At 41.5% G+C, this 26,844-nt stretch overlaps 2 protein-coding genes across 6 annotated transcripts in view; both read left to right on the forward strand.

Annotated features, from left to right (window-relative positions):
* The window catches only part of pald1a (phosphatase domain containing paladin 1a), a 47,237-nt gene extending 36,303 nt beyond the window's left edge, over positions 1 to 10,934 (forward strand). For all 4 annotated transcript variants that reach the window (XM_044013780.1, XM_044013779.1, XM_044013781.1 and 1 more), the window contains 2 exons: positions 1,808 to 1,963; positions 9,030 to 10,934. In XM_044013780.1, coding sequence (XP_043869715.1) covers positions 1,808 to 1,963; positions 9,030 to 9,179 — 306 coding nt within the window. In that variant the 3' untranslated portion in view covers positions 9,180 to 10,934. The remainder of the gene's footprint in view (positions 1 to 1,807; positions 1,964 to 9,029) is intronic.
* Positions 10,935 to 17,025: 6,091 nt separating this feature from the next.
* The window catches only part of LOC122759470 (A disintegrin and metalloproteinase with thrombospondin motifs 3), a 39,788-nt gene continuing 29,969 nt past the window's right edge, over positions 17,026 to 26,844 (forward strand). For both annotated transcript variants that reach the window (XM_044014363.1, XM_044014364.1), the window contains exons 1-2: positions 17,026 to 17,194; positions 17,585 to 18,003. In XM_044014363.1, coding sequence (XP_043870298.1) covers positions 17,116 to 17,194; positions 17,585 to 18,003 — 498 coding nt within the window. In that variant the 5' untranslated portion in view covers positions 17,026 to 17,115. The remainder of the gene's footprint in view (positions 17,195 to 17,584; positions 18,004 to 26,844) is intronic.

Below are 26,844 nucleotides of genomic sequence, written 5' to 3' on the forward strand. Positions count from 1 at the left end.
CGTGTGTCTTTTTCTGCTGCCTCCATGTCAGGAAGTCAAATGTGCAGTTCCAGGTGCCGGCGTTTGTGTACAGAAACTTAGCCTTTTTGCCGCTAGTTCCCGTGATAACAAACATGTTGCAGAAGCGGCATCCTGCTGTTCTTGGAAACAATGCGAAAGCAGCTGTCGCAGCGAGAGGCTGCTGTAAACGTCAGTCGCAGGTATAGGTCACACCGCAGTCAGAGCCTGTACTTGAAGGACAACCCAACTGCCAACCTTGTTTGGTGAGAAATGGCATGGGATAGCGCTCCTCTGCAATCTTAACCAGGTTTCATGACCATGATTTCAATTAACCGAATTTCTTTGAATGTCAAAAGTGAGGGAGATGAATCACGCAATTTCATTTGAGTTAAATCTGTAGACATAAGCGTTTACCTTGGATAAAATCTGGAAGGACCTGTGCTAGACTATAGGAGATGTTGTCATTTATAGCAATTTGGTATATGAGATGTTGATTGGGAGTGGCTACAGGAGAAAGAAAGCACCAACAAGTTAGCATCATTACCCAAGAGCAGATTAGTAATGTTAACCAAACAAAAACAGGCACAGATAAATAAGCACATGAATAAATAAATAAATAAATAAATAAATAATTAAATGGATATTAATTATTCATTATCCATTGATAAGGCCATACCGGCGTCTCAACATGTTTTTTTCACAGAATAAGAGAGGCAGTTATTGTGTGTTTTGTGGTAGTTGGGGGGCATTCAAGTACTCTATGTCCTTGGACAGTCCATTCAAATGTCCCTCACATTCAACACAGTATCTCGAGGGGTTATTATTATTCTTTTTTAACATTCAGCCGGACTCAAGGATAAACTGATTAGAATGTGCTGGACAAAAATAGAGTTACATGTCCTCAACATGCTGTATTGAGAACACCATTTCATAGCATAAGGCAGAGACATTCACTTGGATTCAAGGAGGGGCCGATTAGAATCTAGTGGACACTTCTATTTCACACCTTATTTTTAAAATGTGGGAGTAACTCAGGGTCTGACTTTCTATTTTTGTGTGGCAGTTCCAGTGTTTGCGAGTTTGTTCTCATCACAGTTTTGTGCGAACACTCGAAACAAACGTTCCACATCTGTGTAGCGTAACAAAGTGGGAGGACGACACGAGGGAGTGGCCTCACATGACGCGTGAGGATATCTGTCGCTCCGTGCGGATGGATGAATGAATAGAGAGAAAGGCAATGTAACGCAACTGTTACTTGGGACACCAACAACACTCAGTCATGATTCGCTGGGGTTTTGCCATCGGCAGCTGATGTCCTTTTATAGTTTTACTGGTGTTTCAACCGGAATGGGCTTTTGTAGGTTTATTTTTAACAAAGTGACACAAGCAGGCACAGGGAAGCATCAGTGGCTTCTTAAAATGCACATCCTCGGAGGAGGAAAACGTTTGTATATTGCGTCGCATCTACATTCCCGTGTGATTTGTGACAGATGATCAAACACTCCCATCCCTTTTAAAGTTTTTTGCTTATGCAACTCCTGACTGCGCACGTGAAAGGTGTTTTTAAAGAAGCCATGTTGTCTTCTGTCGATCCCAAAGCTACATAGCTACTTTGTTTTGCACATAAACGTGCAAAGCTCACCGCCTTTTCCCACATATAGGCCACACCGGTAACGTGGGAGACTTCAGGTATCAGCATCGACTTCTACATACATGCTGAAAATAAGGTCTATATAATAAGGCTGTTTTTGTTATGCGTTTGACCTCCTTCATACACTAATAGAGCTTTGTTGACCTGTTTTCTCAGGTTAAAAGTGGGAAGACGGAGAAGGAGCGTGAGCAGGTGCTGCTGAAGAGCCTGCAGTATCTGGAGCGCTACATTTACCTCATCCTCTTCAACACATATTTGCATTTAGAGAAGAAAGACTCCTGGCAGCGCTCCTTCACGCTCTGGATGGAACAGGTAACGTACAGTCTCCGAGTTCCACTCATAAGGTGCATGCAAGTAAAATAGAGACAAACATGAGGGCACATGTTTGAGAGTCTTCTTTTACACTTGGATCAGATACAAACAAAAGCCCTAACATCTGCTAAAAGGATCTGCTGGTGGACTTGTTTACACTTACTGAATGATTTGGGCAAAATATTTAATTGCAATTATTATGAAAAGTGATTTCTTTTAAAGTCAAGGTTTAATTTAATATTCATTGTGTTATACTGTAGATATAAATGTGACAAGCATAACCACATGACACTGTCAAAATAATTACTATACTCAAATAGAAATAATTAGAACTTATACAATAACAGTGTGGACACTTTGCATTTTTAATTGCATGGGATATACCAAGATAATATGAAGTTGCAGACTTTGCAATTTGCTAATTGTGTTGTTTGTGGGTTTTAAAAATGATTGCTTTTCAAGCCCCAACTACAGGAAGCAGAAATGTGGCAGAAAAGGGTTCTCAAAGTCATGTTTGTGCACTCTGTGCACCAATTTCTGGACTTTTATTTGGATTTCACTCCTGGCATTTACAAGCTGTTTTCTTGTAGTTCTATTGTGGCCTGGCTCTTCACAAACTGAACTTCATCATGTCTCAGGCTTGGTGGTTTTTGTTGGTACCTTAATCGTTTGGCCACCTGTGCCCCAACAGTAAAGCTGAGAATTTATGTGCATTCCAAACAAATGAGTGTTCTGTAAGTGGCACCCAACTCACACACACACACACACACACACACTGCAATTTAGAAAGCACTGAATGTTGCAATGTGTTAGACTTGCGTGATAGTAAATAAGCAGTTTGGCAGGTTGACAACACATTTCATGGTGTTCACTTAGTGAAGCCACAAAACACCAAGAATTTATTTACCTGTGGTTTTAATTTCAAAGTGTTTGCTGTCGTTGTTGTTGTGAGGTGAAGCATGCCTCTTAAATCTTAAAAGACAGGCCAATCAGAAGCAGCACCGTTGTAATATGTATTTACCTCAGGCTGAATAGTGAATTATCTCTGGTTTCTCAAAGCATAACAAACATTTGGTCTACAAAGTATAATTTTAAGAGAGCAGACACGTTTTAATTTGGACCTCGGCCCGTTGTTTCAAATCCATTAGCCGTTTTGACCTGACATGGACAAGAGACTGGAATGTTTGAAAGTCTTCACAGAGGTGGAATGAAAGAAAACTGGGGGGGAAAAAAAAATAGCGTGGAATTTCGAAAATAGACTGGAACAATGGCTGTGAAAACAATTGTCACAGAAATATGTGCGGTAAGTCGGTGCGTATTTGTCCTGTTTTCAGTAGCAAATAGATGTGGTGCATCAGAGTGACTCTAATGGCCCAGATATGCCTTGAGATAATAAGGTGGGCGTGCACACAGATGAAGGAATGAACGGAATGCTCTGCTGTAAAACAGACAACAGAAAACACCTACACATAATGTCAAACTCCTGTGCCATTGTTATTATCATTCTATTTTTTTACTAAATCTAACCTGTGATGGGTTCAGTGACAATTTTCTTCTTCATTAGACTGTGGAGATTTGTGAATACCATTCTATATTTTATAAATAATATGATATTATATCATTACAAAGTCCATCACTTGACATTTTTATTAGAATGAGGGTGATTTTAAAGACACTTCTAGGCTTTGTAAAGCTGGAGGGAGCTGTGGATTTATCATCATTTATGATAATAAATGTGAGGCGTGTGAGGTGACTGACGCTTCGTCTTTGCTTGACACGAGTTTCTTTCTATGTGTTGAAAAAGATTCAAAATGTCATTCACGTGCAAACAAATTCCACGGAAAAAAACTCCTCACGTGGCCTTACATGAGACAGTTCGATAACCAATACACTTGAATTGCTTTTTGATGACCAAACAACAACAGTGCAGTGCTTTGGGGACATGTGAAGTATCATTTCAACTATCAGACCTTCAGTGGGTAAATCAGATCGGGTTTTTGTGCCTCAAGGTTGGAGCAGATCTTTGAGGATGTGTCTGACCAGGACAGCAATAATAACATGTTTTTCTCATCAGCTCTCACCTTCCTCCCTGGACATTGAGAATGTCTGAAGTGAGACGGAATGTAGTATTGTGAAAACACAATTATTATTGCAATTCACTTCTGGATGTGTTTGTGTCTTTGCTGTTTCTGACTTACGATGAGTGGTTTTCACAGTTTTCAGCCACAAGTGAAAAGCAGTTCAGAGATTGAGCTCCCTGCTGGAAGCCTGTAACACATAAAGTGACAAATCCTTTTGACTAGGCTGGTGAAAATGAATTTTTTAGCCCGGCCTCATACTGTAGCTGACAATATCTAGTAGTCACACTTGAACTGGAAGGTGACTGGAGATGAAATAAGGAAGACCTTGACAGCACATCGTCGTTTCTCACAGATCTGCACAAACGTCACACAGTCGTGGCAAAAATGACCCTCATATCGCAAACAAATGTAATCATCAGAATAATCGCAGTTAGATATTTTATTCCAAATCGTTCAGCCCCACTGAACACATTCCAGAGAGACCACAACTTGGTCTGCAAATTGAGTTCATTCTTACAGGCTGAATGTTCGCTCGCAAATTGATTTGAATCGGTCCGTCCCTGCGCGGTGAGATGGTTGCTGTGGAAACCACTCTCCCTGACGTTGGGATTCGTATTAGCTGTCATCCAAAAGAGATTCTTTTTTTTCTCTCTGTCTCTCACTTGTTTTGATTTTTCATGCCATGAAAAGACGACAGTATGTCACTTTGCTTTTGTTCATGTGGTTCATGCATGAGTGTGGAGTCAATCATTTCCCTCACATCTTTCAGTGAACAATGGTTGTGAAGATCACAGATTTATACTTTCAGTAGACCTTTCCATATATATACAGTATACAATATATATGTTGTATACAGTGTTGTGATGCGCTCACTGGCCCAGTTGGAGCTAAATCCGGCAGCAGCCCACAGGCCCGCGGGCACAATCATTAGCCTATCACACCAGTGACCATGGTTGGATCAGTAATGACAAACCTCAGTGCCAGAGGCAGTGGTGGTGGGTCATCTCCATCTCTGCTCGTGCATTTGAGGCCATGGTTACACAACCAGCCAGAGCTGAGCAGTACAATCTGTCCTGCATCCATCCAGCACTGGCTTAATCCGTGTGTGTGTGTGTGTGTGTGCGTGTGTGTGTGTGTGTTTGCGGAGACTCATTTGCTCTGCGGTTATAAGCGCGGCTATAGTGTTGTGCATGGCAGCAGCCAGTGCCTGCTGATATTTACTTTGTTCTTCTGTTCATTTAAAAACCACAGAGACATTTGTGTTCAAAGGCGCTGGTTGCTACGGAATGAGTGCAAAACAACGTGTTGCTATGTTCAACATATAGCCATATTCTGTGTGTGTGTGTGTGTGTGTGTGTGTGTGTGTGTGTGTGTAAAGTAAACAGTGCCCACTCGTTCACATTGGACAAATATGTTGCCCCGGACCTCATTAGGCCATGTTGCCTCACGGCTGTGTTGTGAGATCAGAGCAAAAAAAAAAAAAAAAAAAAAGATCAGAGGAGTTATCGTAATGGAAATCCATGTTTGCGAATCCTTTTGCGGAACACGGTCCTTTACACAATGGCAGGACTTGTGTACAGTGCATACCTCAGATGCCTGCAGGAGAGGTACCCTATCAGTCACTCCAGCTGTTTTGATGTGCGGCACAGAGGCCCCCCTGTCCCCCTGCACCGGCCAGGCATGTGTAGCCTTTGAGATAGCAGCCTGTGGGAAGGACCCGTGCCTCCTCACCACCAAAACCCCCACTGCTGATCCAGTCAGCTCATAAAAGCTCACATATATGTGTATGAAAGCTCTGGCACGGATTCACACACCTATTTAGACAGCTGATCTGTGGGTTACATGAGTCAAACCCAGTCTTATCCACTGACTAATGTTCCACTGCACCCACTCACTGGTTCCCAGCAAAGAGACGAGGCACTGGCAGTCAACCAAGAATACTTCATACACAAACATGCACATGCGCTGAGATGGACATTAGTGCACAAATTTGTTTGAAAACCCTCGTTAAAAAACCCGTTCACACTAAAATGAGCAGGCACACCAAAGATCGTTGAATAGAGTTGAACCCACTAAACGCGAAAGGCGACGATCCCCACTGCTCGTGTTTGTTGTGCCCCGTGAAAACAAAACAAGACGGAGGAAGGAGAGAACAACAGTACACTGGAGCTTCGTGACACGGTTTACAGTAGTTCATTTTGTAGCTCATAATGTGAAAAAAAGATGTTCCCAATTTGCAAAAAGGTCATCTTTGTTGAAACATTGATGACTAACTGTTATTCTAACGGCTCATCTCAGCACCAGACAACGAGGTCACCGAGGTCTTGCGCCGACTTCCACTGAGGCTGATTAAAAGCCCCCGTGTGTATTGCAGACTCATTTGACATGGCAATGAAAGCCAATTAAACACGTTCCCACTGGTCACAAACGGGGGTATAAGACAGGACAGGAGAGGCACCACCAACTTTAATTCATAATGTGACAGCTCACAGGTCAGTGGAAAGTTTTCCTTTAAGTTTGAACCAGTGTCGACTCTTCAACTTACTTCGCGTTACATGATAGCTGTTGTAAGATTTGATTGTGCATGGTCAGCAAGTCGGTAATCGAGACCACACTCTGTGGTGCCTTTCAGTTTATTTCTGCACAAAGCTGGCCGGCGAGGCTATAATCACTGTAGTGAAAGGGATATCTTGATACTATTATTTTTTGTTCATTGTTCCAGCATGTCTTCCTCTGATGGGGCATTTTTTTTGAAAAGGTCTCTGTGTGGCACTTCATGCAGCATTACATCACAGCCTCCAGGGCTGAAACCACAGTCATTCTCCTCATTTTTCAGTAATTTGAAAGTATGCCTCCACAAACGATGCCCCTATTTACCTCGATGTTTAAACATTTGCAGACTCTGACTGCATGAGGAGCGGAGGGAGAGGTTAAACTGGCAAAGCCTTTTCACTTCAACTGAGTCATTGCCCCATGCCTTCGAGGGACAGGCTCGCGAACAGCTGCTGGTGCAGCCTTTCACTGTATCTATTCCGACACTCGAAAGCTTTGGTGCCCCCCAAAGAATGAGCAGGGATCCTTTCAATGCCATGTAACGTGATATTCAATACATAGATCAATAATAAAAAGCTTTACAGGCATTGCATTCCACCGAATATAAAAGCTGAGCATTACACTCTCGAAGTATATTGAGTAAACTGGGCCAGCTGTGGCTTTTTTTTTCTTTTTTTCAAATGGTGTATACAGTCTTTAAGGTTTTAGCAAGGTTGTTTGTATTTGTTTGACTTGATGGCCAGATGTTTCTGGTTGTCCATGGTGCTTCCCATCAGCCCCGTGTTGTTTGACAACCACAGCAAACCTCGTGTCAGTGTGTCCTGCTGCTTAACTAGGGCACTAAACTCTGAACATTTACTGTGACCATTGTGTTGCTCCAGCGCTGTGCAGTGCTTGAGTTGGTTTTTCCTCTTATATGTGCATTTGTACTTATGGTCACTTTATTACAAGGTTTAAAGTGGCAGTGTGTAACTTATGGTGATTTTCTTTCTTGTTCTTGTCTTCGTGAACAGAAATGATGTAATGGCGCGTTTCCACCGAGTGGAATGGTTTAGTTCTGTACAGTTATTTTTGGCGTTTCCATTAGGAATAGTACTGAAAATAACCTGCCCCGACCAGAGTAATGGTACGGGTGGAGCGGGTGGAGCTAGACCCACGGCAGTCAGCTGATTGGGCGATAGGAAAGTGTTTGTTGAACGCCCTCAGTCTATTCTCAGACAAAGCTTTACGTCTGGTCGAGTAAAACAGCCACAAGCCGAGCAGAAACAAACAGCTGCCGAACCACAATGTCTCCATTGTCTGTTGTGTTGTTGTCTGTTGTGTCGCTTACGACGTCGTTGTTCGCTGTTGCAAGGAACCGGTGCCGACGAAAGCATATTGCATCCACATGTTTATTAGATAATTATTTTCCTACAAAAGTAGATTGATGTGTCCTGTGCGAGAAACGGAGGGGGAGCGGCTTGTTTAGAAATGTGTCTGCTGCATTTCTACCAATACGTCTCTTGCATTTCGTATCCAAACACTGCCGACGTGCCCCTAGTTAGTCACCTGTCAAGTCTGAAGGCTGTCAACTGAAATGTTCAGCAGTTATGTGGTTAACAGGCAGACGGACAGACAAAGAGACAGATTTGTAAATATGTCTGTCTTGTAAACAGGGATTGTCCCGTCAAACTATGGCACGATTGGGTTTTTCGAAACATTTTGTGGGAGCTTTTTTAGTGTTTTCAGTCACGCTCCACCCTGTTTGCAGCATTCACATTTGTTTTTAAAAGTGCATCACTTTTACATCATCTTTCAAGCATCTTTTAAGTACTTGAATTTAATAATGCGTTTCTGCCTCATACATTGCTCTCAATGAAATGTTTGGATTTTATTCAGACAACACATTCAAATAAAAGTTGCATTTGTTTATGAGCTGCTCTTCTTCCCATGTTTTGAACTCAAAGCTGAAACGGACTTGAATGAGAATAGTAAAATCAAAGCAGCAAAATCTAAAATATTCTTACTTTTAGTGCAGGATAAGGACTAGCAATCCCACAATGCAACTGATTCGGCCTCCTTATAGACCCGCCCTCGTAAATAACACTTTTGACAATTTAACTAAACCTTAATGTGTAACAAGTGTAAAGTAAGCTGTTGATCCCAGTTTTATTTTTATTATTATGTTGTATTTTCACATTGTGCTGTTGGTATTTTTACTTCAGTGAAGAATCTGAATTCTACTTCCTCCACTTCCTGTTGAGTCCAAACTCCCAGTGGAGATGCCTATTGTTCCAGTGCAATAGCTGCACGATGATGATGTTTTAACTCTGAAAAAAGTGGCAGTCAGAGTGTTTGTGTGGTCATGATGGATACATAAAAAAAATAAATAAATAAAACTCCTGGCAGACTCTGTTGCCTGTTCATTAACATTGTGTGTATTCCTTTGGTAGGTCGCTGCCAGGGCCGGAGTTTATAACATCCTCAACCAGCTGGCCTTCTCCGAGTTTGAAAACCCGAGGGACGCGCAGCTGGCCAGGCTGCGATGCCGCTGGCAACAGCAAAGCATTCAGTCACTTCCTTTCCGAGGGGAGTTCATCTGAGAGAGAGAGGATCACTGTGAACGCACTAAAAAAGTGCTGTGCTTTTCAGAATAAAAGACATTCACATTGTCACCGTCTTCTACGTTCACTCGTGTAGGTGCGTATTGTTCGGTGGATCTGCGACGTGTCCTTCTCTCTTTTTGTTCTTCATTTTGTTAGGTTTGTTTTAACGTTAAGTCTAATTTGTTCTTTTTAGTGGTATAGCTCATAGAATGGACTAATATTTCAAATGACACAGCCACGTTTTTTCAAACCTGTCACACCGCGACAAAAGCACTGTGTTGTCAGTTAACAGCACGTCTCAGCCGCTCGCTGCTGTGTGACCTGCTATTTTTCTCCAGCCCTGTTGTTTTCCTCTCAGCGCAGCTGTCATCAGCAGCTGCACGATTGTCTGACGTGTGGTTTTACAAACTGGTGCTTCATTAAACGTTAACGGGCCCTTGAGTCTGCCAGAGCGATTTTCTTTTACACAGTATGTCGATGGTTATTCTCTCGTACCTGTTTCTGTTTCCATTGCCTTCCATGTGTCAAGATACAGGTACTAGTGGTGCAGCATGTCAGGATTGTTTTCAGTCAGTTTCCTTTTGCTCTCAAGCTCTAAATAAGTCTTTTGATTCACTTTTATGAACAGTGTTGCCTGGACAGGGAAGTCACCACCAAGAGAGTCTTTAAACGTCACATATGGAGATTTCGGTATAGACCTGTGTAAAACTGGCAGAGTTCCCCTTTAATCAGCTCCGTTCATGCAGACTTCGCGACCACTAACAGTTTCTGTGACATCACCACCGCCTGTCAGCGGGAATCAAATTATACGTCTGACGGTGAAATTAATAGTTGGAATAAGACAGACCTGCAGATACTTGGGTCAAAGACATTTCATTGTTTTTAACAAAAATGCCATGTGAAGACAAAGCTGCATGAATCACTGTCCGGAACAATCATGAGTTGTGCTTTTGTCAGACAGACTGAGCCTCGTTCAATAGCAGCTTAGAAAGTTTGAAAGACAAATAAGTCTGATTTAGTTCTTAAAATGTGCATATATATATATATTTTTAAAGACCACAATGCAGTGTAAAATGGTAACATATTCGAAAAATATTATGAATGAGGTATACGGTCAATGAATTATTATAATAGACAACACAAAAACTATGTTTTCTGCAAACAGGTACATTTCAGCATCTGCTTAGAAACGGTGTAAATGGGTGTAAAGAAAATGAATTCTTCTTTCCTTATGAACAGTTGTTGAATGAGGCTCACACATGCCAGTGTCATTTCCAGGATAAAGTTCTCCTGTAAAGTGTTTCTTTTTCCAACACCTTTTTATTTTTTTTTCCACTTAATCTGCTCATGTGTTTAGCTGTAAAATAACCTCAAGAGTGTTGTAACAACCATGAATTCTGCCTTAAAGCAAGAATGAATCCTCTGTATAGGAAAACCTTGCATTCCGATTTGTCCTGCTCGGTCAAATATGTCGTAGAATTTTTACTGTATATAATAATCGATCCAGACTAACTGAGCAAAGAAAGATAGTGATGGTTCAAAATGAAACGGATGCTTTAGAAATGAATTTGCCATATACACAGGTTGTAACAACATTGTTCATTGTTCAGCCATTTTCTTAATTTAATGTTGTTTTTTTTAAACAAAAGATCTTATGAAAAGAGCAATGTATTCTCCTTGTATTACTGTATGTGTCATTTCCATTTCTTTTTGGGGGTTAAAATAAAGATTTCAAGTTGTTTTAACAAGCTGGGCCTGCTTATGGTATCAATTCACTGCCGGCTTTTCTAAGCAGAAAAATAAAACTGATACATCTGTGTCGGGGATTAGGATTTTAAGGGTGGGTGGAGTTTGTGACTATGGATATTTTGTGCACAAGTCTCCCCTGTGCATTGTTCCATTGAAGTTTCCGATTCAGCGACGGAGCCAAATAATTGTCTCTTCTCCCTCCTCTGCTTCCTTTTTCCCGCTCCTAATCGCAGCGTTATCTTTTCCTCTGGACACCCACTCGGCGGTCAGAGAGCAGAGCAGGTTATGAACATCTAGCCGTGCAAATGAACACAAAACAGATATTTCATTGTTGGGCTGAAAGCTTAACATATTCCTTATGGAGTAATAAAGAGCTTAGGCACATCAAAAGACTAATCTGAGTTGCCTTTTGATGTGGACAGGTAAAGTCTTAATTAAAAAAGAAAAAAGAAGGTCACTCTGTCAAGAATGGAGGCCTGAGCTGGGATTAAAAGCCACTGGCTGGGACATCAGTGAAGCTCACTTGGCTTCACTGGCCTCCTTTGAAAGGCTGATATCCCAGATCACTTCCCATCTTGTAAGTGCATAGCAGGCTTATCTTTAGGAGTACGGAAGTTGTTAGGATTTTATCACACCACAGCCTATCCTGGATTATTCTAAATGGAAACCAAGTGGTACGGATTGAAACAGCCCTTTTCTTTTTACAGTTATAGCCTTCACTTTGTGCCACGTCGATTCACTTTATGAGCTTTCTTTAACCCTCACTTTTATGGGGTTGACAGTGTTGGAGGGATATGTTGGATGATTTTCACAGAAACACACACTTTTATAGCACACAGTGTCTGTGAGAGTCTTCTAACTCGACGAGCAGCAGAGACAAGTCAGTCATGGAGAGGGGCTATTCAGTTGCAGCATGTGGCCAACTTGACTCCAGGTCAAGATAAGACCAGGACATGAGGACCATGCTTGGATGATATAGCGGCCCCCTTTGCCTTTGAATGCCTTCCAAACTCTCTGAGCTACTCCCCAATGTGAAACTCAAGATAGCGGTTCTGAAGGATCCTGAGATTGCGGTGGACAAAGAGCGGTATTGAGAGGTAAGCAGTGAGAGAGGGGATGTAATGAACTTCATGTGAAAGCCTCCCTCTGCAGACGAGAGAGCTGCTCAGGAGAGAAGACGCAGTGCTTATAGCTTATATACCTTATAGCTTCTTCTATGATTTTGTGCGGATGAAGCGCTGCAGACACCTCACAGAGTGTCGACGTAGTGTGCTCTCAACCTTCAGGGATTTTATTAAAATGGACAAGATGGTGAAAGAGGCGGGAACGGGGTGTTCTTGAGAGTCTCTCATTGTCTCAGTGGAAATTATATGCAATCCCCAATAAGTCAGGTATTACCCACCTCAGTGAACAAGGTAATCAAAAGAGTCAGGATAGAAAATGCAAATGTGACAGAGCGCCGTCAGACGTCGACGGAGCCGTTGGTTTCAGCAGATGATTTGTTATCTTATTATATTTGTTATAATGTCTGCGGAACTGCAGGTCACCAGATTCAGACAACTTTATTGATCCTGCAGCCAACACATTTGCAGCTCACACATACAACAATCAGTCAATATGTTACATGCCGAGGCACGGATCGTCAAACAGAGGCCGGCCAGGGTTCAAAAAGATCAACAAGGACAGTGAAGCCAACCAGAAATAAAGAGTATATTGAACAGCCACTAGGGGGCACCTGTTTGAATGTAAGTCTATAAGGAGATGAGCCTCATTCTCATTTATTTTTGTTTTGGGTCTTCTTCAGTGGATTATGATGACATTTTTGTTTTATGTTCCCATATAGAGGAAAATAGACAATAAAGTACGGCTCATATAAGTGTGATTGACAGCTGGTGGTGTCCAATATGCTCTGTATTGACCACTCAAAGCTGCTTTACACTACACTACACCACTTCACTCTCACTTTTACCATACCCATTCACAGGCTGCCGCCAAAGTGGCCAGGAGCAACGTGGGGTTACGTGTCTTGCCCAAGATCACAACGGCATGTAGACCAGCGGAGCTGGGAATCAAACCCACAACCTTCAAGTTGAAAGATGACTCGCTCTACCACTGTGCTACCGTCGCCCGCATAGTAGGATAATACTTAATACGGTGTGTTGCAGGTAATGCCTGTGAACGTACGGTTATTAAATGCCAATGTGGTGCCGTTCAAATTACAGAACTAAAGGAGTACATTGTCGCTTGGCTCACAGTCATAATGTCGCAGCCTTGTGATTTACATTTGACTGAAAATAAAGTTCAAAAAATAAATATAAAGTAATAAAAATAAAATGTACTGCTAAGTCGTTTCTGAAATCGGCTCCAACAGGAAAAAAACAGGACAGAAAACACAAGCCTCTTTGTAGAACGACAAAAGTAGAACCAAATACAGAGTGACACGTAGACTGTTGTGGCTGCTCGTACAGACACGACTTCCACACGGCTTACACTCAAATCACGTTTTGAAAAGGAAAGTCAATTAAAACTGGCCTTGGTTCACCAGGGTCATAACTCAGAGCTCATTCTGAACCTTTCAGTCCCAAATCCCTCCATTTACACAGCGCAGAAGACCATAATAACAACTCCTCCAAGTCACTGGTTTGTAACTTGGCAAACGCAGAGGCTCCTCTCCTCTCAAGCTGCCGGGCCGAGCAGCAGCTGCTTTGCATCTCCATGTATCTCTGAGATGAAAAGCCACATATTTTCCCAGCACGCTGGCATGGCGAGACCACATTACAGCACACACTGAGGCATCCACAGCCCAGCGCTCCATACTGTAACGTCTCCCCACCGTTAGACACACAGTGGTTCACAGCTTCATTCTTTGCAGCTTCATCCGCACTCACTGAAATAAGTACCGTTCAGCAGATTACAGTGTCCTCTCAGTGTCATTAAAGTCAATTTTAGACTTTGAAATCTGTCTTTGTGCAGTGTGGAAGCGAAGAAAATAACTTTCTGAAGACTCTTACATTTTCACGTTTAGATAATTCAATAATGCAATACAAATATTTGACTCTTTAATTATAAATAATAATTAAAACAGTCCAGTTCAGTTTGCTCCTGAGCTTGCGCTGTGAGGGACAGAGTGTTCTAATGCAAGCACTGTAGTAGAAAATTGTTCTGGTGTGTGGACTTAACCACAGACTGTGAGTGGAGCTATTCATTTCAGAAGGAAAAAACAAGGCTTCTAATTGAATACTATGCTATATTGTGGAATTTCATCCTGGCCTTTAGACACACATGAAAAAAAATCCTCCAAATGGTATGGATGGAAAAACAGCATAAAACTTCTTACAAGGCAGTTAATGGTTTCCATCTCTTAATGCTGTGGTTAGTTTCCATCGCTTATTAATGCACAACTCTGCATCACCATCCAGTCCTCGCGTCGCTGCCCCAGGAGGGATGACTGCACAAAAAAAAAAAAACCCACACCTGTTCTACATTGACCATCTTGGGAGCATGGAGGTAATTAACCACAGAGTGAGAGTGCAAGGCACTGCATGGGGGAGGTCATCCTGATCAGCAGAGCCCAGTCGAAGAGCAGTGGAAGAAAGAAGAAAAAGAAAAAAAGGTCCAGTCTAGACACCTTTTTTTTTTTTCCGCCAAAAGTACCTGAAAGTCAAAACTAATTTTCAAACCCACCCCTGCTCTTCCTGTGAGAAGGATTCCAGTTATGCTGGTTCAGTTGCAGCCTGGTCATGTCTGACTTAAGTCTGGACTCCAGCGGGGTGAGCGGGGGCCAAGAAAATCCCAGTCTCTGGAGCAGTCATCCAAAGTTTGAACAGGCTGTCATTCCACTGATGAAATCCAGTGTTGGGTTTTCACACCATCTTCGTCTTTAATGATGACACTGGATTGGTTCCCTTTCTCCAAAATGGAACATATGCTCACAGTGACATCTGCAGGATTAGCCCTGATTATGGAAACCTGAGATGAAAACTGCAATCAGATACTACAAAGTGTAGGATTGTATTCAAGAGGAATGGAAAATATACAGAACACTGTATATACTGTATATAAATAAACTCAAGCAGGTTTACTTGCTTATATCCACACTCTTGAAATATTGTATAGTTTCACTAAAACCAATTTCAACACGTATCTGTTGAAGTTTCATCCTTTGTAGGTTTCACCTTTCCTTTTAATGAACTATATTTTGCTCTATATTGAAAGATCAGTGTGAAAGAATTAGTGACATCTTATGGTGAGAATGCAGATTGCAATTAACTGAGATCTCCACTCACCCCTCTCTTAGGGTGCATTCACACCAGCCCTTCTAAATCGAATACTAGTTCCTTTGCTCGGAAGGTGTGGTTCGTTTGGGGAGGTGTGAATGCGCAACCGAACTCTGGTCCGCCTAAAAACATAGGTCTCGCTTCGCTTCAAGTGAACCAAATGCAGGAAGTGGACTACAACGCAGGGCATTGTGGGAAAACACAACCAAAACATATGTGGACATGTCTTTATCCATTTGGGCTGCTGTAGTGCCAGATGATGACTGCCATACAGCAAGACTTTAAGAATATGGCTATTTTAAAGTGAATTTATACAAATATCTACTGTTACTACATTCAATTTACCCCAATAAAGCATACTATATGTTTCACTCTGGAACTTCTAATGAAGCGGTTGTTGGCCAGTAGAAGTGGTCCTCCTGTCCACACTCACCACTTCAGTAGAGTATGTGAGCATTATTTTAGGATACAATACATTAGACAAAATGTGAACTTTAAAGTTGCAGTATTTAACTTTTGGTGATTTGTTGTTGTTGTTGTTGATGATGATGTTATGTGTCCGCCTTTGTTGGGTGACTGTGAAAAGAAACAATGTAACATTTAGTGTGATGCTACATTCTAATAAAGTGGCTGTGTCAAGCAAGACTATCAGACCTGACTGTGGGAGTGTGTGTGTGTGTGTGTGTGTGACATTTATTCATTTTCAAACAGCAGTAGAATTAACTTCTGAAACTTTTGTGTTTGTGCCTCTTTGTTTTTTCAGTCATCCTCCAACCTGTTTGCCACTGTACTCATGTAACATTGCTGTTGCCTCCATCTGTCTTGACATAAACTGAATCACTTCCTGTGTGCAGTTGGGAATTGTAGCCGGGCAACACAAAATCTAAACACTGCCATATATTTCGATTTGACAATGGTTTGAATAAAACACACATTTGTTTTTATTTTAACTTTACATAATGCAGTTCTAATCCTTTATTTTTTAAGTATTTCTTTTCAGGATGAGGTTTCTCTACTATTCTATGTTAAACTCGGCTTCACACCAATAAGAATTGGGAATAAACCAATGAAACAAGTCAAAACCTCACTTGAGTGTAGACATGTACTCATATAATGCTTTTTACTGCTGCCTGCTGTGATTTATGTCTGATCTCTGTCATGTAAACATCTAAAAGTCACTGCTTGGCGTCTGGCTGCTTTTCAATTCAAATAGGCAGGATATTAGTTGGTGGAGGTGGAGAGAATGGTATTACAGAGAGTCCACTTTCTTTTTTGGAGTTGGAAAAAAAAAAAAAAAAACTTGGCTTAATGTGAGGTTGTCTCGTGGAGAGCAGGCGCTCCCACTGTTGGCTGGTAGCGGCTTTAAGTTGAGCAGTTGTGAGTCCCGCAGCACAACCACTGGTGCGTAATGGTGCAGGACTGGACGGCAGATGTTTCACCACCGGGATACTTTGTCTTTGCGCGCTGTGTCTTAACCCCCTCGACTTTTTTCCTCGGTGTGGGCGTGCGTTAACTCGCTGTCCTCACTTTTTTTTGGAGAAGTTATCAGAGTAGGGAAAAGAAGGAGAAGAGGAAAATTGGACTACCTCTTCAAACCGTCCCGGTTTTTGCACCGGGGAGTTGTCGTCATCAGCACCCAGATACCTCCACACTCTGCTCCCTAAATGGATGGGTCAGTCTTGGTCTATGTAGTTGAGCACAGGCCAAAAGATTGGAAACAACTTGTGAATATCCGTCAGTTTGGCGGAGAAATGCCCGGTTGCCTCGCTGCAGCTCAACTCTGAGGACTTTCCTCCTGCATTTGTGTTTTTCCCCCATTCTCAGGAGAAAGGACTGTTCAAAGTTTACAACAGAGAGAAAAAGTGAGCAGCTGAAGTGGCAGCTGCTCTTACACTGCAGCCCTCGCTATGGATTGTATATATTTATTCATGTGCTTTTCACTCAGTCAGCTATTTTTGGAACATATTTTGGCTGCAGAAAAACAAGGTAAGTCATTTTCTGCTTTTTTTGTCCGTGCTATTGTACTTTATAGACATACACAATGTGTGTATATGTGTGTGTATATATCATTAAAAAAACAATGTTCATGCATGCATATGTACTGTATATCACCACATATTGATTTCATTATATATATGATGACCTATACTTTTATTGATTTAACAAAACTTGCTGTTCTGGATCAATGGAATCAATGCAATGCTCTGATGTGCATGTATACGATGGGATGTGCACTTTATTTTATCCTAAAGATAGAAAAGTCATCCAAACCGCTTTTGTACGTTTTTCATAATCGAGTTTTCACCACACAGTTTGCTCCTTGCTTGCCGTCGGTCTGTGAACGTGATTCTCACTTGACACTGTCTGTCCCATCAGAAAAACTCTCTGGAAAGTTAAATGAATATGGTCTTATCGTGCCATTCAGCACAGACTCCCACGGCCGGTACATTTCTCACGTGGTCTCTGCTGGAAGTAAAGATGGTGATGATGCTCCTGCCGCCGCTGCCGCCGCCGCCACCGGGAGCAAAAGAAGGGTGGCCCGCGGTGCCCCCGAAATGCCCTCAGTCACCTCCTCCTCAGCTCAGCACTTGTTTTTTAATGTCACTGTATTTGGGAAAGAGCTGCACCTCCGCCTGAGGGCCAACAGGAGGCTCGTGGCCCCAGGGGCTTTTGTGGAATGGCAGGAGAACTTTGAGGAAAAGGCCAAGGAACATATCCACGGGAACTGTGTTTTCACTGGGGACGTGAGCAACATGCCAGAGGCCTCCGTGGCTATCAGCAACTGCGACGGACTGGTAAGTCATCCATTCACTGAAACATAATCCCAGTGGAAAGAGATGTAGCTGGAGGACTGTGTCAGACAGAATGTGGGGCGCTAGGGGTTAATAATATCATATCTATAGACACGCGTAAAACAATTCTCTATCTTAAATCCAATTTTGCACATCAAACAATAAACCTTGTGACTGTTTGAGTGATGGCTCAGTTTACGTGGAGGCTTGTGTCAGGTAAAAAAAAAGAAAAGAAGTGTAGTGTAATTCCTTTGCTGTCGCAGACAAATGTGCACGTCCTGACCAATAACCAGACAGAATGGAGTGGGTTTGAGAGATGAATACTAAGACAATGCACACGCTTGCAAGGTTGAGTGTGCTAACTGACAGCAGAATACATTTTTTTACTGGCTTCTGACTGACATCAACTTATAATATATAAAACTTTTTGATAGGTTAAATCCACCTTCATTTCCAGAAACAGTTTTGGGACCAGGACACCAGGAAAAACACATTTTAGCCTCTAAACAAAAGGCTTGCCTAATAGAATCTGCACCTGCTTAAGTCTATGACATCATAAGAATATATTCCCTGCTTTACCTCATGGTTAGAAAGTCTGGTGTTTGTAACTGATGCTCGCGCTCCTGAACCAAATTCCATTGACAAAATCAGTGTTTTTCAGAGCCGTCGGTCTACCGCTGCCTCCTTTGGTACATTTCTATCACTTCTATCACAAAACATTCTCAAGGCATTGTAGACTCAAGCAGTTGGCAATTCTATTTGGTGAACCTTAAGTTAAGTGGCTGAAATCAGTGTTTTGTTTTTTTTGAGTCTGGCATTTACATTGTCAGTTAGAGCGAGTGTCCAGGTCCCAGGCTGATTCATGCAAACAGCGGTGTTCTTGATAATTATGTCAGTACTTCATACACCCACACTTTGAAAATCCAATGAAAGTGACTTGAATTCAAGTGATTAAGTGGTTCCATCTGCAGTGAAGAAGATATGTTTTTGCTTTTAATCTTTTAGTGTGGTATTTGATTCAAAAGTTTGGGGCATAATGTATATGAATGTCCTACTCCTCGAATCTAGTCATCATTCTGCAAGTCAGTCGCTCGTTGTCATCACTTCATTTAACGCTGCCTCACACTGAGTGAGCAGAGCAATGGGAGGTGAGCTGAGCCACTAATGGATGTTTGCAGTCAGTAAATTAGAGTGAATTTTCTGACATGCTGGTGACATTTGAAGTGGCAGGTTGGCAAAGGGGCGGTTTTACCTTGATCCTTCACCGAGCAACTTTATGAGCTGCTGCTGTGACAGAAATAAAGTGAGGGATAAGGATGAGGTGACCACCGATTATGGAATGACACACACTGCAAAGCAGACTGACACTTTTTTATAATGTGCTTTCAGACATCAATGATTTCATCGCCCTCTTTTCTTTGTGTGTTTGTCTAGACACACACACGGTTATCATAAAACATCACAGAGAAATATGTAGTTACATCATTCTTATCATTCTAGTGAGGATGTGTTTTGCACTTTTCTGCTTGCATGCACGTTGCTGTGGCTTTCGAATCGAGTCAAGGGTCCCCTCCACTTCAGTATCTCTGTCTCGCCCCGCACTTGTGTAAGACCTCGTATTCTTTGAGCGATGAGTTTTACAGGTGCGGTGACGTCCTCGCCTAATATCTCACAATCAATGTCAATCATTCACTTCTTCACCCAAAACAAGAGCATGCCACCAAGTGGACCCCCGCAAATCATGATGATTTGACATGTTTTTGGGCAGCACTGCGGAAATTCGCCATAATGCTGTTTTATTGGGAATCGTACATGTAGTTAAATAAGTTTCTTTAATTGTGGGTATCAGACTTGGACATACTTGCAGTTGCGATTAATTGTGCAGCCCTACTACAGCTGTTGTTGACATGGGCGGATGACAACATGTACGTCAAGTGAAACTCTGGGGAATCAGAAGATGTAGAAAATATGAATCTGCCCCTAAAATATATGAAACCCAAATTTCCCAGAGGACTAATGTGGTTTTTAGAAGTGCTGTGTGTCCATTTACGACTTCAGTGATGCAAGAACAAAAGTGATGCCCCAGCCCTATGCAGCAATGTTCACCCACACACATAATGTGAGTTTTTTTTTATAGACTTTTGTTTCAAACACGCAAATATTTTAGAAATGGTTAAATGTAAAATGATAACGTGGGTCAGAAACTATATCAACAGAGCGGTAAAGCCAACAGATATTATTTAACTCTGACAGATGTTTGCCAGCTGTTCTGCGCTCTCTCTCTTTTGTTTTTCCAAGTTTTGTTTTAAATACTTCGCAGAGTTTACAATTAGTCCTGCTATGTTTTCAATCACATGAAGGCACATTTAAATGGCGTGCGATCAGCATAGTTCATGTAAAAGTACTTTCACAGTAAACATCTAGCTCATTATTCATCATTCTTACTTATTTTGCAGGTGTATTAGACACTAAACACTGGCTACTGAGTGAAGTTTATTCACCATAAATTGTGTGAATAAACTTGTCTAGTGTTTAGTTTTGGACATTTAAGTGCTGCTAAGCCAAAGTTCCGAGCCAAAATAATGACTTGAATGTGCTTCGGAGGATAAATGGTGTTGACAGTTGATAAGGAACATATGGATGGAAGTGAAAAACTGGTAGTTGTGGTAACTTTGAAATGACATGACCATGGTATCTTTCAAAAATCCTTAGTGTTGTCTAATCTGGGGCCAGCTGCATGACTTGAAATGCATTGAAATGCGGGGACATGCAGTGTGTGTTGTGTTTCTGTCCAGCGAACAGCGAAGTTGTGCTGGGTTTGGTGAGTTGGCCTTGTTCACTGCTCCACTTTGCTGTGAAATAATGGAAACAGTATCAGTATTGACTAAATGGCAACAAATGAACCTTGGCACAATAAACCGCCCCTGTTGAAGGTAAATTAACAGGAACAGAAAAGAATATTCTTGTTTTTCATGCAAATTTGGCATGCTGGTTGCCCAGAAGCAGACCATTCAACTCTGACAGTTTGTACAGAAATGCCTTGGTGTATTCTGTATTCTTACTGAAAGACCTTCCTGGGTATTTTTTACACCACATGGTGCCAACAAGTGTCTGTTTAATAATGATATAGGCAATTGGAAGTTTGAGAGCACATTGAGGGTATTCCTTTCAAACCAAAACACTTCACTAAATTGTATTTTTATTGATATCTTACAGCATTTCTTTATCTGTATAACAGCTAGCAGCAGGCACAGACACAACTATCTGTATGAGCACATCCACTTGGTGCCAAAAAAACGCAAAGATGTTGTTTTTGTTGTTTTTGTGATTGGGGTGAACTCATCCTTTAAAGATTCTAAAGAAAATCATTTGTGCATTTCTTTACATCAAAGCCAACATCAATACAAGCCCGTAAGTGCCTGCAGGGTTGTTTTAAGGAGCACGCGGAGATGTGTGTACGGCATGCATGCAAATTATTTGTCTGAAGTGTCTTTTTGATGTGGAAGAAAAATGGAGGAGACGATCTCTGATGAAAGGACTTCATCTGAAAGCAAGAAGATAGTGAATCACTTGCGAAGATAGTCACATGTGGGCCATATTTCTGTGAAGCACTACCCCATTTGCAAATGTACTGTATGTATGATTGGTTAGGGACAGCATTATGCCGCTCTTGTTGCAACACATTGTCTGTGTGTCAAAGATAATGTTATACAAGTAGGGGGGGTTTTATTTTTACATTCCTTATTTCCATGACTTGTGTAGTCCATGTAGAACAGACCTGCATTCATCTCATAACGCCCGCTATACATGATCATATGATTTTGGGCTGTCCCAGACCAAAGATGTCCAACATGAACAATCGTGGCTATTTCTGCGGACGTGGCTCATACAGTGGTTCTTTGTTGTACCGTGAGAGAGGTTTTACATTTAGGACGTCCATCGCACGTGTGTGCTGCTGCAGCCTGTTGCTATCGGGTTGCAATGAATTTATGAATTAATCGACAACTATTTTTATAATCTACTTAATTGTTTTTCTTTTTTTTCTTTTTAAATTCAATTCAATTCAATTCAAATTTAAGGAATACAGCCTCTTAAATGTCAATATTTCCTGGTTTCTTTGCTCCTCGATGACAGTAAACGGTATACCTTTGGTTTGTGGACATAACAAAATGCTTTGAGAAGACGTCATGTGGAGGTTTGGGAAACACCAGTTGACATTTTTGCATTTTAAGGACCAAACTAAGAACAGATTAATCAAGAAAATAATCGACGCATTGATCAATTATGCAAATTAGCATTAGTTGCAGCCCTTTCTCGATAGTACTTGCTGCTACATCTTATCTAATCTGTGGTACGTGTACCACCAGTGGTACGCAAGGTCCCTCTGTTGGTACTTGGAGGAAAATCAGAAATTCTGTTCTACTTTGTATATACCAGGGTATGTGATCGGAGCGGAGCTAAGTGATCTAATTTCACTACACCAGTGTCTGAAGTATATGTGAGGAAGAGGAGGATGATGAGAGAGCAAACTATCTTATTGGGAATAAATCTGCCTCCTCTGAAAAGTCTATTTACGCCACTGTATTTGAACGGTGGTGATAATTGTGTTACTTTGAGAGATCAATATTTTATCAGGTGGTGCAAAATGTCCGAGAACCACTGATTTAGACTAAACTGTAGGTGTCTGTGATGCAATAAGTGTCTTCATTGTATAGTCTGCATACGTCACACGTGATTTACTAGTGCTCGTGCTGGATTATTTGCATAACGCGTCTTGATTGTGTGGAAAGTAGGAGCATTTTGTCAAATTTTGTCAGTATGTCCTCTGCAGACGCTCTGCGCCTCAAGAAAAGATTCCCAAAAAGCAAAGGCATGACATCATCGCTAGTAAATGACATTAACCCAGTCTCCTGGCATGTGCCAAGAAGATTTATGGCATTCCAAGTGCATACCAGATCTGATGTGATATCTTTTTCAGGCACATTTGTCTTCATAGCAGCAACAGAATGTCAGCCTGCTGAGGAAGGGAATGCACAAATGGCACAGTGTTCTAAGCCAGAACTGCACTTTCAGTTTCAGTTTAATATCATTAACGTTTCATTGACCTACTTGTCAGCTTGTGCAATAACCCTCCTCCTATGACTACTTCAATTCCTGCTAGATGGCAACAGCTGTGCACTATGCACAAAAATGACCTATTGTTGTGGTGACACAAGTGATGGCTCTAATCATACCGGAGCTGCTCATGTGTTGGGAATTAGCGCCGATGAGGGGCTGATTGAATTACATGTGTGATGGAAACAAGAGTGCCAGATAACTGCAGCCTGAAGAGTGCTATTTCTGTGTCCCATTGGTTAAATAGAGACAGAGCCACCTAGCAACAGTCAGGAGTCAGTCAACCTACTGTTTTTTTTGTGGCTGGATGGGGTGTGGGGTGCAGTTTTCCATTCATTGGAGATGGAAAATACTTTGTCAAATTGTTCTATTCATGAATGTTTGCAAGGATTCTGTACAGGGCTGGTCCCAGTCCAGTGGCCTCTGGTGTTCTAGTACTCCACTGGCACGGATGTAAATTCACTAAATTAAGAGCTCCATCACTAGAAGCCTGACTCATGTACCAATAATGTGATATGTTGTGTCACTGCATGCAGCAGCTATGGTATGTCTGTCTCAGTCACAGACTCACACTGTGCATACCACAATTCTATACGACAGTAATATCACATTGGCACATCCACTATGTCTACTACTTTAGCTTCTCTCCCTATTACTCTTGCTACCACTAAGTTATTTGTGTGGGTCTCTTTTATTTCAGTTCTCTACAACCTTGCTGCCAGCTGCAATAATTACTGAAACTACTATCACAGACAACTCAAGGATGAGTGTGTACAGTGTAAGGAATCACTGAGTAGTAGACAACATGGTGGCTGTTGTCGGGAGGGAGACTGAGAGAAGTGTCTTTCAGCAGCACACTGAATCCCAAATTGAGGCTCAGGATTGGGGTAAATGTGTAATTGCGAAGTAATAAGGACAACGACATGTGTCATTTCATCCATCCGTCTACCTATTTATCCTCCTCAGGAGGGTCGCGGGGGGCTGTTGTGCCAACCTCAGCGGACATAGGGCGACAGTTGGCCAGTCCATCGCAGGGCCACATATAGAGACAAACAACCATTCAACCATTCATGCTCACTCTCACACCTATGGTCAATTTAGAGTGTCCAATTTACCTAATCCTCATATTGCATGTTTTTGGACTGTGGGAGAAAGCCGGAAAACCCGGAGAAAACCCATGCACATGCATGAAAACATGCAAACTCGAACCCAGGTCTTCTTGCTGCAAAGGCAAGAGTGCTAACCACTACACTAACCGTGTGGTCCCTTTGTGTCATTTCATGTGTCATAAAATGGGAAAAAGGTCAGCAGTAATTCTCTCATTTCAGATTTGGCTTTATACTCATTTGTGTCTAAATTAAACAAAGGAATGTATTGGATCAAATCTAATTGCATCAAACTGAATCTGCTTTATTCACGGCTACATCATAATTATTATTAATGCTCTTTGATTTCAGTCTGACACATATGAGTGCCCAATTTTCTCTTCATAATCTTCATTTGACCCCCTGCTATGCATGCCCTTTGTGGTCCAGCACACTGAGATATGACAGTTGATGAAAAGGAATCAAGTATTAATTCACTGTCCCTACTACCTGCCTCGCAGCATTATTACAAACCTGTGACTCCGCTAAGCCATGACTTTCTCTCGGGCTTATTGATCTTCCAGGATGTACCACAAAAGCGTTCTATCTTGCGTCACTGGTGTGTGTGAGATGCTACGTTGCTCGCCAAGATGCATCACAAGTTTCATATCAGATTGTGTTTGATCTTGTTGCTAAAGTTCACTTCGTAAAACCTTATGAATTTGCGAAAGAGTGTGTACCTTGATTTCAGTGGTTGACAGTCTCATGCAGCACACACAGGACTGAAATTATATGTTTCTTAACGAGCTGCCACAAATTACTGGTTAAGATCCTGGAATAATAGCTTTACTTTGATTTCCTTGCAGGTTGCATCACACTTATATTTTCTCACTGATTTTCTCACCAAAGTCTCCTTGTCCTTTTTTTATGTTAAACATATTTATGCACTACATAGAGTACATGGCAACAACAAGGCAATTCCACCTTGCAGCTCTCACTTCATTTGTTCCTTGCCTCCTGTGCTTTTGCATCTAGTGTCATCTAGTGTCATCTAACATCTAGTGTCCCTGATCTACCATACAATGAATATCCACCTTTGAAGTTGCTTTTGTCGAGTTTGAATTTAATTGAATTGACTTTATTCCTCCCCCAGGGGGGAAACACACATTCACCACAGCTCAGTTGTGAAAAAAAGAGAATAGAACAAAAATAAGAATAAAAATAAAAATAAGAATAAGAATCAAAATAAATAAAATATATATATACATATGTATATATAATAAAATAAGATTAAAAAAGAACAATACAGTGCAATAGTGAGAAACATTTCAAAAAATAAAAAGTTACAAAGATAAGAAATTACACTCTAATATAGAGTAGTTATCAGGGTTAAGTACAAACATCAGGGTGAAGTACAAATATCAGGGTTAAGTACAAATGGATGAGGATGAGTAAACTATATTATTGTATTTATTTGTTGCCTTGTGTTGCCTTGCTTCTAATGAACCACTTGTATGCACACTCACATCATCGGACCTCTCTTGACCTCAAAATTATAAAACAACATTGAGGTCCAGTCTGTGATTCATGCATTGATGCTAAATAGAACCATTGATGCTGTGACATACACAATTTGCTGTGATGACAATGAGGGTCTCCTCTACATCGCTGGTCATAGAAGTGTGTTCTAAAAATTGTCAATGCTGTAGAATAATGTAATGAGCTGCTTTTGTCTGCCACCTCCTTAGCTCAGTGCCGCAGGGCCTGCTTTACATAATCTGTTGCATATATAAGGGTGCACTGACATCAGAGAGTTTGTTTCCTTGGATAGGCCGCTTTGTTTGGGTAGGTGTAAAAGCTCAGCCGAATTCTGCCTGAAAACGTGGGTCTGGGTTCGCTTGCAAGCGAACGGACCATCCAGTGAACCAAATAGAGGAACCAAATGAAGGTGTGACATTTTTCGGCATTCCCCACCCAATCTAACCGAGATTATCCTGGTGTGAATGCGCCCTAAGAAGTGGACATAGCGTTCTGGTTAATAAAGTAAAGCCTAGGAATTAGGACGCAGTAGTAGTTAGTCACAAGGGAGCAACTTCACTGGTCACTAACAGAACTCACTTTGAATGTAAATCTATGGAAAAATTTGCCTACTTCTAACTTGATAGTTTGGGGTCTTCTACAATAAAGTATTGTTAAGAATGATCCAATTTAAAGGGAAATAAATGATAAACCATGGCACATAAATGGCATCTGTGTGATTGAAAGATGGTGTGCATGAATAGGAGCCTGGTTCGTAGGTTGATGGGAGTTCATTTTGCAACCAGACCTATGTCCATTTTTAAGTGCAGTCAAAGGTTGCAGCAGCCCTGCTGTCATACTTGACCATGTAGCAACTAGGAAATTCATATCAAACAGGTATAATACATTAGCAGTGCAACATTTGATCATAAGCACCATGGAGAAAGTACATGCGAGGCATTAGAATGGCATTCATTGCTACAAGTACTGTTGGTATGGTTTGTAGAATCCAGCACAAATTAATTATGACATTGATCAGCCGGGCTCTAATAAAAATGTTAAGGGATCAACACGTATGACACAGTTCACACTGAGGCTACTAAAAATGTCCGTTCCAAATCTCGTG

This window comes from Solea senegalensis, linkage group LG18, assembly GCF_019176455.1.
Source record: "Solea senegalensis isolate Sse05_10M linkage group LG18, IFAPA_SoseM_1, whole genome shotgun sequence".
Lineage (NCBI taxonomy): Eukaryota > Metazoa > Chordata > Actinopteri > Pleuronectiformes > Soleidae > Solea > Solea senegalensis.